The sequence below is a fragment of the Geospiza fortis genome, unplaced genomic scaffold, assembly GCF_000277835.1.
Source record: "Geospiza fortis unplaced genomic scaffold, GeoFor_1.0 scaffold112, whole genome shotgun sequence".
NCBI classification, from domain to species: domain Eukaryota; kingdom Metazoa; phylum Chordata; class Aves; order Passeriformes; family Thraupidae; genus Geospiza; species Geospiza fortis.
In genome coordinates this window covers 29,190,431-29,210,920 of record NW_005054298.1, presented here as the reverse complement: position 1 = coordinate 29,210,920, position 20,490 = coordinate 29,190,431, and the positions used below count along the sequence as shown (strand labels likewise).

General features: G+C 39.9%; 1 protein-coding gene across 4 annotated transcripts in view; it reads left to right on the top strand.

The window, feature by feature from the left end:
• Positions 1–20,490, top strand: part of COL3A1 (collagen type III alpha 1 chain) — a 49,172-nt gene that overhangs the window by 3,396 nt on the left and 25,286 nt on the right. For 3 of the 4 annotated variants that reach the window (XM_031059076.1, XM_031059074.1, XM_031059068.1), the window contains exons 2-5: positions 14,476–14,681; positions 16,299–16,337; positions 16,913–17,029; positions 18,642–18,713. In XM_031059076.1, the coding sequence (XP_030914936.1) occupies positions 14,476–14,681; positions 16,299–16,337; positions 16,913–17,029; positions 18,642–18,713 (434 nt within the window). The remainder of the gene's footprint in view (positions 1–14,475; positions 14,682–16,298; positions 16,338–16,912; positions 17,030–18,641; positions 18,714–20,490) is intronic. The other variant, XM_031059072.1, reaches the window with a different exon arrangement.

Below are 20,490 nucleotides of genomic sequence, written 5' to 3'. Positions count from 1 at the left end.
GACCTTTCGTACTACTTTCAGTTGCAAATTGCAGCTTTAAAATGATATATAACCATTACATGTAGGTTTCGGGAGGCAGAGTGCAAATTACTTTTCGTACTGAGCACCCATTTCTGATCCCAGAGAAAAGAATGATGTTTTAGGAAAACTTGTAAACAGCTGATTTGGCCATTTTGCTTTCTTTTTTTATTACCTGGGAAGGATTGGATAGCATGTGAAGTGGATGGGTACTGTACAGATGTAGTTTATTTGTGAGACTGCCAGGCTACCATGTTTAGCAGTTAGCTGTATGGAGCACTGCACAGATGTGCTCTTTGTTGATAAATTTCCAGTTTAAGGGTAATGCTAACAACAGACCTATCTCTCCTCAAAGGTTTTGGTAACTCAGAAAGGTTTCCCTCCAGAATTTTGACAGTAAAACCAGATGATGCACATCTGTGTGCCAAGAGATAATTAACCATCGTAAGCAACCTGGACTATGCAAAGTAATGAAATATCTGGGGTCTGCTCTTCTTCCATTTTTCCTAGCTACTTTTTTACCAAGCACACAGCAGACAAGGTTATGCTTAGGAAAATTGAAACATTCCTTTCTGGTCTGGAAAAATCATGCTAAATGAAAGCCTGGGGAATCCACCCCCTCCAAACATTATATATATGTTCTTGGAAATATGACAAATTTCATAAACACATTTTATATCACACACCCCTGGAACACATTAGCCTTAGGAAAATGAGACTGTTATATAACCCTTTCATTATTTTCCAGATTTGTTTTTGACTTGAGACCAAATCACCAAATCTACACTGACTGATTTTTCTGAAAGAGGAGGTGGAGTTGGAAACATCCACTGCTTCATTACAGGGGGAAGAGGCAGAGGTAGAAGGGTGTTGTTGCTGGCACAAACCTCACTGTTGATGCCTGGGTCAGAGTCATTACGTTTGCTCTCCTCTTAGTGCTGCAGATTACAAGCAGATCCTGTTTCCTCTTCCAGCTTCTGCCAAAGTGTTGAGGTTTGAAATAAGCAGCCAGGTGTCACTTGCAAACTCTGCTGATGCCAGCCTTCCACAACAGCTGGGGGAGAGTTGTAATTAATGCTGCTCAAAAAAAAAGAAATTACCATTGCTCTTTTGTTCCACAGGCTAGCTGAGAAACCAGACTGACACTGTTCCATTATTCATTGTCCCAGTTATGTGCTAATGATGTTCACACCTGGTTATAATCAGAAATCTGCAGAAAATGGGACATACCTGTCCCCTAATTGGGACAGCATACTGAAGGCTGGTAATGGAAACGATGCAGAGCAGCATTTAGCTTTTGGGGTCAAAAGCAACCTCTTCAGAGTTGAAAGGTTCAGCCTATCAGGAAGGGCAAGCCATAACAAAGTGCACTTTCCCAGTCTAGCGGGCACCTGGAGCACTGTATCACTCTTGATTTTCTGTGGTAGGTTCTTAGCCTGCTGAAGAGCACAAGCCATAGCTGCTGTAAGAGTTGCAAGATTTAATTTGTTGGTTTGGAGTAATAATTTGTCAAAACTCACATAATTAGATATTAGTGCAATGGTCATACCATTAATACTCCAGATTATGCTGTCCTTTGGTCATGCTTGTTTAAGAAACTGGGCAAAAGATCTCAGTTAAGAAAAGGGAAATTGCTGGCAATGGCAAAGATATGTTGTTAACAAATAGGGCATTTTATGGTCTTAAAGTAACTGGATTAGGGTCCTACACCATTGCAGTTTGATACTATGAAGCACAGTTCCATTAATTATTGGCAGCACCCAAAAAAATAAAACAGACTTGGGAGAGGTATAATAAAATGTGTTCTGATTCAACACTGCTGCTGTTAGCTCATTCTCCATGTTGTAGCCTGGTAAATTGTAGATTACATAGCTTTAACATGGTTTAGAGTTCAGTATCTACTGCCAATTGTCTATAATATTGAGACATCCTGATTTTGGTTTTTGGCAGATGATAAATATCCTTCAACCCTAATGGAACAAAAATTTCAGTGTTATCACTTACCTGCTGCAATACTTTGCCAGCCTACCCCTGCTTCTACATATCCATGGTGATACACTTTGTACAGAAGGAGGACTGGGCACAGATGTGATTCCTGCTCCAGGATGGGTGCAAGAAGTGTTATTTTACCTCTGTAACTTCAGGTCAGGCTGTTGAGGGCAGCATGGCTGGCTGCAGAGTATGCTGCAGCCCTGGCCCTCAGTGTGCTGCCCACTTGCATCCCAGGGGATGCTGTGGATTCCTCATGGAGGGCTGGCTCTCTGGGTCCATGCTTGTCACAGCAGTGGTGTCCCTGTGGCAGAGGTGCTGTGTGGTGGCTCACTGCTGGCGGCTTCCCACAGCCTTGGTGACTGCTGCAGGACAGTTATTTCTCTAGGGATTTTCTTCCACTCAATCTTTTGATGCACAGGGTTCATGAAGCTTTTGGTTCTGTCCTCTCTGTGGCTTCCCTGACAAGAGACGTTTTGTCACTGGAAAAATCTGTAAGGAATTCCCACAGAATTTCCTGATTTTTCTCCATTCAATACAGTCAGACTTTTTTTTCAGGGAAATAAGATTTACATATTTATATATGGTGGCCATGCTATTAATATTTCTCACATGGCTTTGAGACTGTATTAAAAAAAAATCAAATATTAACCCTTGCATTGCTTCTGACTACAATTAATCAAGAGAGACCCTCCAAGTAAAAAATTACAAATTACTGGAATCAGAGAGCCTCTTCTGTAAGTACAAGAGAGAGAGGGGGAGTTCTGCTAACCGTATCTTAAATGCTGGAATTGTGCATGGAGGAGTGAGATCCACCACTGGCTGTAGAGTAGCTCATCTTTCACATATAGGTGTAGTACATTGTATTTTTCATTTATTTTCAAGCAGTCATTATTTTTTCACATCTCTTTTATAGGAAAGGTTCTTTGAATTTTGATTAGAGGAAACTTAACCTACTTCCAGCCACTGCTTCTCTTTATTTATTTTCACTTGAGAGCCAATCTTGTCTCTGAGTTTGCAGAGTGGAAGCCTCTGCCTGTTTCATGTCAACATGACAATGGAAAACATGATATAACCCCCTCCAACAACAACCGTTTGTTGGCTTTAGTTTGGATAAACTTCAGCTCTGGGACTTCTGGCTTTGTTTAGTTTAGCAGAGGAGATTCCTTTCAGATTAGCTCAGAGACTACTTCCATGTTCCCCCATTTATGTCAAACCCTTCATTTAAACATGAACTATCAGAAGGAGAATGCAAATGGTACCTCCTTTAACAATGTGTGCACATTTTTGTCTTGCTTTGATTCATACAAATACTCCATGAAGAGATGTCTGCCAGGAAGGAGAAAGCATGCACAGGACTTTGAACAGGAAGAATGTGAGGGTAATGAAAATATATAAATTTCAAGGCCGAGTGTGGTTTTTTGTTTTGAAAGCCTAGGCTTTCTCCTACAGCTTAAAGGGCACCCAAATGACTGTCAAGAAATGCGGGATGTGACTTGTAGATTTAAGACTTTAGCAGAATTTGGGCTTCAGCAAAATGCAAAGCTATCCACAGCCACTGGGGACACATCCCTTTCTGCTACTAGATTTCTCTTTCAAGTCACAGTGCATCCCACCCTGGAGGGTGGCACAGGCATCTCTGCTCTCCCATCAGGTGAAACCTTTCCTCCTGAGTACAAACCTTTCTTGGGCTGCTTGGGCAGCTTCAGGCACCCCTTTATTCCCAACTCCAGCACTGCAAAGGGCAGCAGAATCACAGGAACAACCCAGGCACGTTTTGCAGCAGTAGATATGAAAGGATGATCTGTGTCTGGAAAATACTTCCCACAGCAATTCAACTCTGGCAGTTCTTGGAAAACTCCTGGACATAATCAGTTCCCACTGAAGCTCCCTGCAGTTCACGCCCAGTGACCAGTGGGTGCATTAGAAGCATGTCTGCAGCAAACATCTTTTTTTCTCTCTTCTTTTCCTTTGTGCTGCTTCTTCTCTTTTCCCTCTTTCCATTTTCTTTTAGGAAAATAAGCAAGAACAAAATTGCATCTTTTTTTTTCGAAGAGATGAGGCAGAAACAATTGCTCATCTGAACAGAGTTAATGGGAAATATGGGAAGCGTCGCTCGTTGTTCCTTTGATGTTCACTGTAATTGCCATGCTGAGCATCAAAGGAGAGTAAACTACATCCCCCATGCTTTCCTTCAGCTATAAGCAGCAACAATAGGATTCATATTTTCTTGGAAAACACTTTCATGTTCATGAGAGCCTCTTTAAAAGAAGAAAAACCTACAGCTTCTCTGGTTTTGGCTTTTCATCTACTGTATGGTGTTTGCTTGTTTCCCTGCAGAGCAGTAGTCATTCTGTGCCAGCTGTTTAAGAGAGGAATGTCCTAGTGAAAGCAAACAATGGGCCGTGTAGTGGGAATTGCAAATCTTTGAAAAGAGTAATTGAAATCTGCTCAGACATTTTGAAGATTCTTTGCACAATATTCTAAGGCTGTTGGTGGCTTAGCTGTTGGCAGGGTGGTCCTCTTTGTAGCTCCCTCTTTTTTGTATGAACAGAATAGCATTAATATGGAGGAGTGGGGGGAAGAAAGAAGAAAGGTTTTCTAGTCCAACTGATTATTTCTGAGCAGCTGAAGAGAGAAAGATTGCTGTAAATGTCTTTCAGTGAAGAATCAAAAAAGTGAATTGTGCAAAGCCTTTTCATTGATCAGGTGTTCTCTGGCTCCAGCTCTTTTACTCATACCTTTTAAGGGCTCAGCAGATAAACTGTGCTGGATTGCGTTGTGTCTGCTGCAGATGTTCCAGCCCTCCTGGGCTATGTGGTGCTGTTTATTCTCACCCTGTGCCAGCTGGGGTTGTTGCTGCACAGAGCAGGGAGAGCTAAATGTGTGCCAGGCCTCAGGCAGCCACTTCAGTAGCAAGGCTGCTGACCTTTGATATTAATAAAAAGCCAGATCTCTGCTTGCAGGCTCTTCACTGCACCAAAAGTGTGAATTTTCACCTCACAAGGAAATTAGTTAGGAAGATCAGTAGGTCTTTGTGCTTGAAAAATGGCCAGGCATAGAACTTGATATTTAAAAGTGTCTCCAAAATTAAATTGTCTTTGGTACCCTGAGAAAACCCTCACAATACTTACTTTAGTAGCCCTAGGAGGTTGACAATGGGAGCGTTGTATCCAGTGTACAAATAGCCATTTAATATCCTCTATGAGGCAGATTAAGAAGAATTTCAAATACTGCCATCCATATCCAACAAACTGTCCAAAATGGATGTGGGGTGAATTAGTACAAACTGGAATAAGGAGTGAATGAATACAAACTGTTTTGCAGATGAATCTAGGTTAATGATGCTCTATGCATTTAGAACCCCGCCACAACCTTCTGAATTACAAATACCCTTAATTTATTGGCAGCCAAAGATATGATTCTTTTCTTTAGACAGTATGCCAGAGCACTTTAATCCTTCACTGGAATATGAAATGCAAGAACCAAATCCTTCATTTACTTCCAACTTCTGAAATTACAGGGAAACCAATAAAATCGTGCAGGGACTTAGGCCAGCGTAGAATTTGCCCCCCTGCTGCTTTACTCATCTCAGATGTAAATCCATTATGGCTGTGGAGTTATATTGGGGTGACTTTGTCCAAGGTATCTGAAAATATAAATGATATTACCACATGTATTATACTGCCATTGTAACATTTCCCCTCTGCTTCAGCCACATGAGAGAAGCATTGAATCAGGCTGATCTCTTCCAAGGCAAACCACAGAAACAGCATTGCATAAATCTGTTCACTCTCTCACAGGGCTGAGGGGAAAGAGAGGATCATGTCCTGCTTGAAATTTTAATTACTTGCCAAAAACTGTTTTAATTACAAATTTAGACAATGCAAAACAAAAGTCATACATTTTTTCCCCACAAAATGTTTAGGTTTTGTCATGCTGGAAGCTTAAAGCATCATTAATTAAGGACAATGCAAAACAAAAGTCATACATTTTCTCCACAAAGTGTTTAGGTTTTATCATGCTGGAAGCTTAAATCATCATTAATTAAGGAGTTATAGTTCAGTGTTTTAAATGAGATTCTATGTGGACCAAACTTCAACAATTATCAATTTGCATTCGTTCCCTTTTTCTTATCAGATGAAAAGCTGAACCTCTCTCTCATGAGGTTTTGGATCTGTCAGAGTGGTTGTAGAGTCTGGGAAGCCTGTGCACAATGACTTTTCCAGTTTTCTATTTATTCTTCCCAGGACAGACCTATTCAAGAAATGTGTCAAAGAACCCTCCAATGTTATAAACTCTGGCTGGTCCTAGCTAAAATCAGGAATGCAGAACTATGTCTTTGAGCTACACCTTGGGGCTAACTTTTTTTTTCAAAGTTTGGTAAAATCTTGTGTTGTATTTTAATAAATTTTTCCCATTAATTGATCCTAGTAATGTTGAGCTTGAACTATTACTTTTCTTTAGAAATATGTTAGGCCAGCTTCTTGTGGAATACAATTAAAAGTAGTCAAGTGTTCAAAACTAACATAGCCTTGACACTTGGATTCTGACTCCAGAAGTCTTCATTGACTGCCTAAGGAATGAGCAGAATACATGTTTAAAGAAACTAATAAATCCATTAAATCATCAGATATCATATTGGAACTTGAATTTATGTCCATTTTTGCTTAGTTGAAGATACAAGTCTTTATGCAAGAATTTGGTATCATTCTCTCTAACAATGAGTACATTAAAATCATATTTCTGCAGAGTAGTATTGGCATTTATGCCAGCACTACAACTAGATAGCCACAAAAGAAGTTGTTGCAGCCTGTTCCTTATTTTTAGCATGACACCACGTGGCACCAAAAGTGATGTGCCGAAACATATTGTAATGTAAGAACAGAGGGGATGGAAAAATCTCATAGGCATTTTACCAGTAACTGAAGAGTAGCTGAAGTATGATGCAATGGTCCCTCTAAAAGGCTTTGACTGAATTATGATGAAATGTCTTCTTACTTTGTGTCCTGCTCTAATGCTAATGTTGCCTTTAGTAAAAGATTTGATCTGTCAGGCACTGAAGAGCTTCAGTTACCACCAGAACGATTAGAAGCTAACAACTTTTAGGTCTGATTCAAAGCCCAGTAAAATCAAGGGAGGTTCTGATCAGGCAGTGGTTATCCTTAATCAGGGAGGAATTATCTGAATTCTGCAGTTTATGGCAAAAAGAGGTTGATCTCTACTAAAAAGACAGAAGCATAAATATAATTTAGTTACAGAGTCAGCCTGTTGAGAGGGGACACTGAGAGGAAATCCCAGAGAAGCATCTCAATAGAGATGATCAGTCAGGAATATCTTTCTCCCATGCAAAAAGGAGTTTGACCCTTTGTTGATGATGTTGTCAAGGAATAGCTAAGGAAAAAAGTGTATAACTGTCTCTTGAATGCAGCAGAAGTTTTTCCTCAAAATGACTTTTATGAGTGCAGGACCAGACAGTCAACATTTCTTGGGCAGCCCCAAGACAGAAGCAAGGTGATAGAGCAGTCTGCTCTATCCTGCCCCTTGTACAACTCAGCTTGAAATGACAGCTCTGCCAAAAAACAACTCTCCCCAACTAAACCAGCAGAGAAACCACCCTGCGCTTTGTTTGCTTATTACCAGTTTTGAAACAAGCCAGTTCTTTTGCCATGGTTTCTCGTGCCAGACACCAGCTGAAGCACGGAGGATGTTGCGTAACAACATCTCTGCTGGGATATCTCTGGTCATGATTTCCTTGCAGCACGGCCATGGCAGGGTGAGCTTTGGAAGTTGCATGAAGATCATTCCAGGGTGTCAGCATGTGTGCCCAAGGAGAGCAATTTGTGAAACCTAAACCTCTGAAGATAAAACAGAAAAATTAGTTTTTAAATCACACTTTGAAATATTAGAAAAAGCCAATAATCTGCAGGGAAATAGAAGCATTTTGTGTTTTACTTGGTAACAAACATGTTTAGGATATATTCTAATCCTGATATTTCTTAGTTTCTAAAGGCTGCAGAAAGGTCGTGGCATTTGTAGCATATAAAGACAAATGAAGGGAACAAGGAATGAGCTTTTTAAAATGCAAGCACTTGTTTGTACCAATGCAGGCCTGGTTTTTTCTTATTTATTTTGTAATCTGACATACAGACTGGGTGGGTCTTGAAGCAAGGACAGTTTGGCTGTGGGACACAAGGATCCTTCACCTGAGGATCCAGACTCTTCTGTACATTTGCAGGGAAACAGCACATGACTCCATCCTGCAACACCTCTGACAGACAAGTACAGTATTCTGAATGCTTAACCAGCATTCTTTCAAGCAGCTTTCTCTTTCTTACTCTGCATCTGAGAAAAGAGCAAAAGTGGGGCTAGCGCAGCAGCAGAACTCTTCCAATGCCAGCTTTCTTGGCAGACAAGCATCCCTAGAAGTAAGAAAGCTTCAGTTTCATTCTGAAAGCACAGGATGTAGCTGTCCTTTTTGGTGTGGAACTTGGGAAGTCTGTGAACTGTTCATTCATACTCCTTTTCCATTCCACCTGATAGCAGCTCTTCCTTCTACAGCTCAGAGAGCCCCAATGGATTTTTATGATTGACCTACTCTGGGTCAACGTTTAGGTGTTTAGGTCTGCATTTAGGTGTTTAGTAAATGGATGTTTCATTACCTTCAATCACATGTGGACAAGCCTTACAAAATATTTCATCTTTACTATTAAACCTGAAAATATCCCAATATGTATGGATATCTAAATTGCCCCTTATGTCCTCATGCACCGTGTGAAATGGATTCAATTAATTAGCTGATTAAGACAATTCCAGCTGAGAGAATGTTTGAAGGCTTTGCAGTTAAAAAAACCCCAACTGATTAAACCGTTTCTTCCCCTTTTTTTCCACCTCTTTTCCTGACTGCTGTGACCCAGACAGGGTTTGAGCCCTTTCGAGTACTCAGCACTGACCGGACATGCCAACAAACCAGGCCATCCCTGCTGCTGCAGCCAATTCATTCATTATGGGCCTGCCTGTTTCCATTACTAATGATGGGATGGAACGAGTGTGTTTGGGTTTCTTGTAAACATCATCCTCATACCAGACAGGGAGCCCAAACCATTTGCCTCGAGGTAGATGCTGTGGCATTCTTTTCTGCTCAGGAAATGGAAAGCAGCATTGCTGCATATGCTGGGGTGGATTCCTCCACCTACTCCAGTAGGGGAGAATGATTGTGTTTGTATTGAGAATAGACAACATATCTTCCTTCTACTTTGTGCTTTGCTTAAACAATATATCAGACAGTGCTGGGGTATGCAATTAACAGATGTATTTACTACGGAAGAAATGTAAAACAATTTTTGAAGTACTCATCCTGCAAAGGAAATGACCAAAACTAGGTCAGGGTGAGGAAGCACAGGTTTTGTACAGTTAAAAGAGTAACACAAATGCTCTTCTTAACTTCATCAGGCTTTGGATTCTGTCAAAGTTAGAGACGAGGCCTTCTTCAAATTGGTGCTTTAGCCTTTACCAGATTCACTTTAAATACAGCAGAAGTTGTTTGTTTGACTCATTGTGTTTGTGACCAGATTCTCACAGACCAAAGCTCCTGAGTTTTGCTTCCCAGGCCATCATCAGGCAGCTGCTGGGGGATCGTGAGTCACCCCTATGTGGACTATTGCCCTCTCTGAGGCAGAACCAGACAAGTTCAAGATGTTTTTTTAATTTCTAACCCTTTAGTCACATCTCTGTAAATGGGGGATATGTGAGTCTGCTACTAATGCAATAGCTGGACATTGCCTTTGTCCAAAGTGGAAAAGCCTGTGGTTTTTGAGGATACTATTTGGAAATTTTTTCCTTTTTCCATAAAATTGTGGTAAGTCATGATCATGGTACTTGCACAAATGCAAAGCCAAAACCAACTGCAGAGCAGGTCAGATTCTCATGTGATAACAAATTCCCCTTCACCTCACTGGGATTGGGATTATGTCCCGTGTGACATCTGTCATCTTTCAGGCCATGTGACCTTGGCCATCTGTGTTTTCCCTTGCACACATTTGGGCTCTTCTATGTACCCCACTCATAGGTCCTTTGGAACTGAATTGTGATTTTCCCTTCAGCTTTCAATATTGGTCTGCTTATGGACAGCTGCCAGTCTTCCTAGAATGGGAAATAATTCAAAACCAACATACAAAAATTATTGTCTTGCCTTTTTTAATTTTATTCAGTATTTGGGCTGGCCCGGGGAAGTGCTACGCACAGCAAAACCTATAACATGAGTGCTCGGTAAACAGCATAATTTCAAATTAATTCAGGCTTTAAAATATCAAACTTTTATAACAGTGCACTAGAGATTGGCAGGGCTTCCGACAAAGCATTGCAATAAGTGCCACAGAAGTGAAGTGCTGTATAGCCATCATATTTAGGGCTTTGGGAAGAAGAATAAGATTGTGCATTGCAATAGACAAATACTGTTGAGATCTAATGTTTCTTAAATCTCAGGCTAATGGGTATGTTTAGGAATCAATAAGAAAAGCTGGCTAAGGCAAGTATGTGACTGTTATACCACAAGTCTAGAAGCAGACAAGTCAGCTTTTTTACAACCTCATTATTCCTATATGTTACTCACCAGTGCTTTAGCACAAATCAGCTTTCCAAAGGATTTTGGAGCTAACAGTTAATCTTTATGAGCAATGCAAAATGCATTATGTCATAACATGCTGACACACAGATCTACATCTGAGCACAGAGGGGGTGTCTTTAACACCCTAAGTCTTCCCAGATGTAAGTTTCCTTTGGAAATCTATTTAATACTTTCATTCTGCCAAAGGCCACAGCAGTTTTCATTGCAGCTCTCCTAGCTTATTTCTTAATTCATTTAACAATGTCCAGAAAGTTAGAAGCAAAAATGAATATCATTATATCCATATGTCTTCAAATTTTTGTCATCTTCCTGTTAAATGACGCCATCTACTGTAGCATAACTGAATCACAAACTTGTAAAAATGCAGGGAAATCTCCTTTATTTTCTTATTAATGTAAAATTATCAGGCATTGTGACATATTTTAAATTTGCATGGTTTTAATTTACATTTTTGAATAATATATAGCAGATGAGTATTCACAGTGTGAAAAATTGGGCACTGAGGAAAGACTGCTTCTGTCTTGAAAACAGAATCTTTATTAACTAGCAGTGCAAAAACAGGGGAAAGATGGCCTTTTTTTGCTCCTCATTGGAGCTGGCCTCTTTGCTGTAAGGCAGCAAGATCACATCTCTGAAAAAAAAAAAAAACCAACAACAAAACAAATCAATGAAAAAGAAGTAAGAATTATGAAAAATTTGATGTAGGAATGTTCAAATCCTTGGATATGAATTTCCTAGTAAATAGGGACCTTGTTGTTTTAAACACATCGTTTAAAAATTTGTGGTTTTGAAAGGCTAAGAAAGCAATACTGGGAGCTGAAAATCAGATTACAATTAATCAAACGCATCTGGGCACAGAAAAATGTGCATGCTATACATCTCACTGCATGTGTATGCAATTCATATAACTGTATATACAAGTGCAAACAGTAACAGAATTAAGTTCTTTTAGGTCCATACAATGGTATTTTTACTTAACAATTATGGGTTGCCCTAGAAAAAAGGAATTTCTCCCCTTCCTTATTATGGTTCCAGCACCTGTGGAGCTGATAGGTGCTCAAGCAGAATGACAGCTGAGCAGTCCATTGCTCTGGGTGGTGTGGATCTGTGCCCATCCATGCTCTCCAGGGTGCATCCAACCACTCCTCCAGGACAGCTCACAGGCTCTAACCTCCCCAGCAGCTCTGCTGAGGCTCTGCCTCCCACAGCACACAGCTTTCGAGGGTTCCATGTGTGCAATGAGCCACTCTATGATTTGGTTTTTCTCTTGAGTCACTTCAGGGGTTATAAAGATTTCATTCATAATCCTTCACTTCTATGTTTCAGCCTTCCTGTTTGTCAGGAAACATTTGTCATTAGCCTTGTCAAGACTGGGCAGCCTGTTTTTTCCCTAAGCGCCCACAGCAGGATCCTAGTTTGTGAAAAGGAGGAAAATGTTTCTAGCAGGAACAGTCAGCACCTAATAAGCAGAGAATCAGCTAATTTCCCTGGGATCCACGGATATGGTTCTGTGGGGTGAGGACTGGGAAGCCAAGCAATGTTTTTAGAAACTAGCTCTAGCTTGGCAGATTAAAGAAGGAGGTCTACACCCTATTCAGAGGTACACACTGTTAGGTCCTTTGAAGGAGCACCCTCTGATGCCATCACCCTGTGACATGTGGGTGTGGGGAAGAGGCTGTCCTGGAAATGGGCAGCTCTTTTCCATCTCTCTTGTGCAGAATATGAAGTTTCCAGAGGGGCCCAAAAGGGACAGAAAAGGAAAATCTGAGTTTCTAAGTGATAGAGAATGTCTGAGGGGAGTAAGTTTTCATATGCCATTGGACGGTTTTCCATGTTAAGATTTTTTGTGTTGCAAAAGGAAGGTAAAATACTGGATCCCAGCTTGATATCAAGCAAAGAAAAAAAATATTGGCTTGAAAATATCTGGAAAGGGTTTTTGAAGCTTTGTTGTTCTAATCAAGACAGTGGTCAAAATCAACTCTTGACCATAAGGAGTGCCAGCCTTAACAAGTTAACATTTTTGTGTTTCCTTCTTTTATAATTAAAGTGGAAAAATAACACAAGATGGTGTACATGGACAAGGACAGCCTGTAGTAGGATTGAAGCTGGGAAAATAAATTCTCCTGTGCCATCGGGTGTTCTGCCCCAAGATCTGCACTCTGGCTCTCCCCTCAGGGAGCTATGATTGTTTTCCCCATTGCCCTTCCAGAGCTCAAAGGAAGTAATGAATTCCATGGGTGAAACAGAGGAAAATGCCAGGTCCATGTGATCAGGGAAAACCAGCTGAGTGAGAAAGTGGGAAGGGAGCAGAAGGGGCAAACTAAGCTCAATTGAGCACATGGCAATAAAAAAGGGGATATGCTACGGTACAAAATGAAAGGATTTGTAGAAGATGAAAAGGGAAGTTATGTCGTATGGGAAAGGTGAAATGCAGAGGAAGCATGAGAAGAAAGGAAACACATCTAAGTGTGACAAAGAACATTGGTGTGGAATGGGAATACACACCCACAAATACAGAGAGGAAGAAAAAGGGAAAAAAGAGACCAGGGTGCTAATGCAGTGGTGGAAAGATAAAAACAGAGATTAAAGATGCAGGGAAGGAAAAAAAAAGGGGACTGCATAACCCATAGGAACAAACTGCAATAAATTTGGGCTCAGTCTCATACTAGATAATTGTGGCCATTACAGTTTGATGATATTCAGAAATTTCTGCCTGGAGCCAGTGGCAATTTTAATGTCAAAGATTTGAATCACATCATTTGTAAATCATTTACAAAATGATTTGTCATTTTGTTTTTCTTTTTGAAGAGTGGTGTATAGTAAGTAAATTATCCTCATATTAAAGTTTTAAGAATGATGTAGGCACAAAAATAGCTCTTTCTCGAGAATGTTGTTTTTATAAACTGAATTATTTTTAATTATCCATGAAAAAAAATCTTATTAAATTATTCATGACATTCAGTGATACTTATGTTTGCAATCTAAGACTTTAATAACATCTACAAAACTTAAAATGAGCTTGTAAAACTCAGATGCTCTTAGTGTTATTTTACATTGGCTTCTTAAATGACCTGGCTGTCTGGATTGGGTTTTTCTAGGAAAATACCATCCCAAAATTTAATGTGTCAAGGCAGTTTTTTTCAACCTTTTCATATTCATAGTCTATAACAGATTTGATCAGTAAAATAGCTGTTGGGAGGAATTCACAAAGCCATGAATATTACAGATGAACAATCCTTTTTTCTGAAAACAAGACACTTGTGACATTTGAGCAGGCCAGCTGATACAATAATTGCAAACCATTTGGGCAATTAATGCGAGCGTTGTTTCAGATCTGTCACATACGCTGGCTTTCAAAAAACTCTTTGAAGCCCCTTGGTGGCATCTATTAATGCAAGATGTTGGAGACAGGGGTTGGTGCTGGACAGATGGCTTATCCGAAATCCAAGTGCAAGTGCTCCTGTTGGCACATGGAGCCAGTGGCACTCTTGCTGGAGAGCTTAGGCACGTTTACTCTTTAGCTGCAGCAGAGAATTCGATTGTTAATTAGACAGTAATTCTGCCTGACGCTAAAATTACTCAAGACAGAAGATTATCAGAGATTTAATTGGGCTTTGGCTCAGCTCCAGGAGGTTTCCACTGATGTCTGTTTATAAACTCAGAGCAGACTCTGCAATTAATGTAACAGATCGCCCAGTGCCTGAAGAGCAGTATTTAGCCTTTTACTTCACATGCGTGAACCAGGAAAACAAACAAACTATCCAACAGCTTTCATATTACTCATTAGTAATTCGGAAAACACATTTGAAATAATATCCAACAAATTTTTTCTCTCTTTCCAGTCACAGGATGTACCCATCTTGGACAGGCTTATGCTGACAGGGACGTTTGGAAACCAGAGCCATGCCAAATCTGCGTGTGCGACTCGGGATCTGTTCTCTGCGATGACATCATCTGTGACGATCAGGAGCTGGACTGCCCTAACCCAGAGATCCCTTTTGGAGAGTGCTGTCCAGTTTGTCCACAAACAACAACGCCACCTCCAAGAGTAAGTTTATTCTCACTGCTGTTTCTTTGGTTGCTGCCTTCTTGATGCACGTCAACCTCAAATCATTTTGGCTTAGGTGCTCTTAAATGCTTTTCTTTTCAATGCCACTTTCTGAATTTAGGCAAATACTTAGGATGGACAATGCAGCTGATAATATTAAGTCTTCCAACTCAGTTTTGTGTAGATAACAGGCACCAAAATAGTAGAAATGGACAGAGGGCAGCAACTAGGCATTACATTTTTCATTTTACGGAAAAGCATAGGAATAATGCAAACACCTTATTTTTGACTTCCTACTCAATCCATATGCATGAAAATAATGCCAACACAGAGTCAAAGAAAAATAGAGAACTTTAATAGCATCTCTGAGTCTTCATTTCTCATCAACCCAATTCTACATCATCACAGAGTGAATTTCCATTTGCAGTCTTATTGCTGACTTAATGCCCTGTAAAGGAAAGGTGATTATACTGTACATACCTAATTTATCACCATCCTTTTATAGACACCAGCATTATACAAACCAGTTGCAGCAACTTAGCCTCAGGAAAATCAAGAACATTAGTACATGCCAAGCCCCCTTCCTAAGTCTTCCAGTGAGTGAGCCAGCTATACTGAGCTTTCAGCTTATCTGAACATTTCACCAGTGTTAAAGATCCATGAGGTTTTGTTCAAGTACCTAGGTTGCCACAGACACATTAAAAATCCTTATCTACAAAACAAGAGAGTGAAAGAGATGTGAGGAAGAGAGAGAAGATGCATTTCTGCAGCTCTACAGCACATCTGTTTACACATGGAATATCACACACAGATATGTCACACACAGATATGCCACCTAGTCTTATTTGCACCTTACTTGCAGTACTCCACTGCTCCCAGGGTCCCCTGAGCTACTTCACTGAACATGTTGAGAGGTGGAAATGAGTTGTATAGACAAGCATGCTGAAGATTCAAGTACACCTCCCTCTCTTTGTTTAGAGACTTCAGTTCTGGAGTTCCTCATAATGAAGAACACATGAACTCTTCCCCCCAGCCTCTCTCTTTGATGTAGGAGTTTGGTCAGGCCAGTGGAAGCTGTCCTGATGACCTTGGCTGGTGTATAGAGAAATGCCATCTTGAAAGATCCAAGATCCTTTCAGCTGAATATTTTTTGCTACTGAAGGTAGCAGCTGAACACAAAAATTGAAAATCCAGGTAATAACATATAACTGAATTATTAATTGAAAAATAATAAATTGCAGCAGTAGATCTGAGAATTTAAAATTAGCTCATCACACTTCACATGCTGGAGTGAGAAGGACACAAGAAAATCATCACAGCATTCCACAGTGGAATCCTGTCCCCATTGCACTCAATGGCAAATCTGTACTGACTTCATTAGTGTCATGTTCTTGCCTCTAGGGGAGGTGTAATTCTACAAATTACCCAAGCAATAGTAGCTTGACTGACCAAAAACCCTACTGCTTTTCAATATACTGAATAAGCATTAATGGAATTCATGTGAGAAAACGATATCAAATATTTAAGCATTTTGCTCTAATGTGTGCAACTTTTTTGTTTTATTTTGATTCTGTTTTTTTATTTAATTACCTTTCTTTTTTTTTTTTTTTTTTGTAGACTCCTGGAGTAGTCAGCCGAGGCCCCAAGGGAGACCCTGTAAGTGCAGCTTTTTTTTTTCCCCTAAGGAAAGGAACAAAATCAAGACCCCATTCCTCTAGTGCTATATATATAATGGGCAGTCCCCATTCAAGCTGCCAGGATATCCTGCTTTCATTTATGTCTGAACTGTCTGCAGCAGGACTGTACCATATAGCTATTTGAACTGGAGCTTTAGCTTCAACATCACTCTCAAAAATTTAAACTAAAAGAGCAACATTTAGTCCAAACTGTATCATGTTTGTTATATTTTGTTATATTTCTTTACAGAAGGAGGAAAAAAAATCTTTCAGACTCTACTAGCAGTAATAATTTCAGATTCAGGAACTGAACTGCTAAATATTTCTGATGTGTTTGATTATGTGTACCAGTTGTAATAAGGTTCCATTAACCAAGTGTTTCCATGTGTGAATTTTGTCTGTCTTCCCTGAATATTTGGTTGTGGCCTTGTTTAGGAGAGGTTTCCCACCACAGATACACAGCCTTTGTTACGAATGTAAAGGTTTGTCCCTCCATGTCCATGCAGTTGGAGGCAAGTGACAACATCTGTATCTGCTCTGTTTGTGTCTTTGCAGGGTTCTCCTGGAGTTCCAGGCAGAAATGGTCCCCCTGGCCCACCAGGACAGCCAGGGAGCCCTGGAGCTCCTGGGCCCCCAGGAATCTGCCAGTCATGTCCCAGTATAAGTGGAGGTGTAAGTCATTGTTATGTTCAGTTTCTCCCTTGGTGCTCATAGCTATGCAAAGAAATGCTGTAGGCACCTGTCCCCTGCACCTTCCCAGGTGCTTTGCTTTTGGTGGCATCCATCCCACTTGTGCCTTTGGGAAACAGAGATGAGTGGTAGGTGGGATTTTGCTGTTGTTTTGAGGGTTTGTCCATAAAATTTCTCTGGAGTGCAATTAAATCTCTGCCTTACCTTATTTTTTAAACTTTTGGGGCCAGATCTGCTGAAGGACTTTTGTAACTCAGAAATAATCTGATCAGAAAGAGTGTGAGGGAGGATTTCTCCATAAGCTTAATAGTTAGGAAAGTCTCCTACTTTCCTATGTTTCATCAATTCGTGTTTAATAACAGAACATTCCAACAAGACTAGACAGAAGCGCTGCTCCTCTGCTGGCAGGGAAGTGCCATGCAAGTACTATTTGTCATGGTGCCTCTTTATTTCTGGCTCACTGGGTGCTGAAGTCACTTCAGAAGAGCTGGGCACACCCAGCAAGAAAGCTGATTGTAATGGAAGTGTGTTGGCAGTGAGCCCCAGGCAGTGCTTTGTTACAGTGTGACACTGCCATCCATGCAGGCCACCAAGCCCAGGGTTACAAGATGGGACTTCTTTAGCACAAAGCTGATAAATACTGTGTGTTGAAATCATTGCTACTTTTGAGTACACTGGTTATAACTTCCATATACACTTCCCATTCCCAGGTAAGCCAGAAAGTGAGGAAAGATGTCTCATTTTTATTTAATCCTGAAAGGGATGCCTCTGCAGGACTGAGCTGTGGGCACAGTCCCAGTACACACCAGCGACACTGGTGTGGGGTTTGGAGAGGCAAACACAGGAGAGGAAAACAGGCTGAATTAGCCTCCCATTCCAACCCTGTATCAAAGATGTGCTGTTGGATCCTGACAGGAGCACAGGAGTCCTGCACCTGGTCAGTGCAGGAGCTGGATCCACAGTGCTTTGGGGGAACAGCACAGGTTCAACCCTTCCTAATCAACCACCTGTGGGCCAATAATGCATCGCTGCGCTAATGCCACATCATTTGACTGTCTGCTCATGTGAAATGAGTTGTTCATTAGGCACAGCTAAAAGAAATCAGGAAGATTATAATGATAATAATAAACAGCTGTGCTCTTTGGAGCAACAACAAATATTTCATCAACTTCCTTGAGTGACAACCAAGTCCAACAGAAAAGAGACAGACAGAGAAACTAGTGAAAGAAGCTAAGAAAGAGTCAAACCAGAGTAAAAGGAGAGAGAAAGGTAATTTTGTGGTTCAGCTAAGGCTCAGCTGTCAAGAAGAAAAATGGATGTGCCCAGCATGGGGAGGTAATGTCACCATGACCTCAGAAAGAAGACACTGGCTGGGCTTCTCTTATGTAAATATATGGCAGCTATAGGTCAAGCTAGTACTACTCAGCAGATACAAATGAGTTATTTTCATGCATTTGCTATACCACTATAAAAAAATACTTGGTTTGTACCAATCGCATTTTTTTCTTTTTTTTTTCTTTCTTTTTATCTTTTTTTTTCTTTCTTTTTTTCTTTTTTTTTCCTCTTTCTTTTTTTTTCTCTATTTCTTTTACAGAGTTTTTCTCCACAGTATGACTCCTATGATGTGAAGGCTGGTGGAGCTGGTATCGGGTACCCACAACCCATTGTAAGATGATAAAGCTTTTTTTTCTGTCCTTTCTTCTTTTTAAAGAACACATTTTCTGCTCATAGATTATACCTTGGATGTGTATGTATCCTGGTTTTTATCTAATAATATAAACTTTCATTTAATTATTGCCTGCAAGTTGAATGTGATGTAAGGCACCTGTTTGTCCAGCAACACTGTTCTAGAAAGTAGCTATAGATTATCTGGATTTTTTTATTTTTCACTTTCTTTCTCCAGTTTCTTACCTTCCTTTTCCTGATCTCTGTCTGTGATTCACCTTCTCACATTACCTAAATACTTTTCCTTTTCTGTGTCATGTACATTCTTCATTTATCTACTTGATATTCTTCCACTAACTTCTTCCCTTCCTTCCAACAATTTTTACCTCTTCCACTCCTTTTAATCTTCCTTCACCCACTCAGTATCTCATTTGTCTTTACTGAGTATGATATTCCATACTTGTTAACTTTTCCACATTTCAAACTTGCCTGATAACAAGTGAGTAAACCCTTCTTACAAACTTTATTCATTCCAAAACTCAAAATATTTTCACTCTCTCTTTTTACAATTACCATTTTTTTACCCACAGCTACTTAGACTGTGTACTAAGGATGCTGTATCTGCCTGCTAGACCTGGTCCAAGATTTTCAGGTTTTTAAGTGAGAAAAAGCATGGACTGCCTCAAAGAGTTGTAACTGAGCTATGTTTCATGTGTAATATAAATCTGAATGTTGCACCTCATTATTCTTTTAGGCACTGGGGTTTAGAGTTATTCAACATGAGTTGTCCTTGATTCAGGCAATCTGCTACAGAGAGGGTGTGGTGAATTGCTGCTACTGGAAATTGGCTGTGCTTCATTAAGCATAATCACTATTTTCAGCCCAATTTTGCATAACATGGTTTGGGTATCACATGTTGCAGCATTGTAAGGCAGTTCCAAGAAAATGGAGGGAGGAGAGGAGAGGAATTCCATTCGATCATCTTGTGAAATTAGGTTTACTAATCACAACAGCTCTTTTTCTTGAAATATAGTCATTATTTTCTCGCATTCATTTTCATCTATTTCTACCTCCTTCTTTTGCTAATATGATCATCCATGCATTTTTCTTCAACCATCCATTTTTTCCTTGTTTATTCATTGATTCATATTCACTCCTCACAGTTTTCACCCACAGCTGTCATGCCATCTACATTCTGCTACTTGGTGTCTTAATATGGGATGTGCTGAACTAGGCAGATAACAGAGGCACCTTCAGTTAACAATTGTGGTTAACTCCTCTCTATTTTGGCTTTTTCTCTGGAAGTGATTAGTGATTTCTTGTGCTCTGACTCCTGGACTCAGGTTAAAAAAACCACCAAACTACTTTACTGAGCACCCTAGAACATCTTCAGGGTTGTCTGTATATTTTCAGGTCATAAGGGCTTTTATATTGCATCATAGCATACATGACCTCACAGCAAGTTCCAGCAGTTACAGGCAGATGTGGCTGAAATCACTAGAGCTAAATAATGTTTATCATTTTCATTACATAGACTAATTTCTTTATTATTTTATAAATTTATCCATTTTAATTTAAATATTCCTAATGAATAAATATCCAAACTGAAGTAATTTGGAATATTAGCAAAACAAAATATAGTACCAACATTGTAGTATAGTACCAATTTTGAAATAATTTGGAATAACTGAAATAATTTGGAATAAATAATAATTTATTCCAAAATAATTTGGAATATTAGCAAAACAATAAAATATAGTAGCAACATTGGCTGTGTG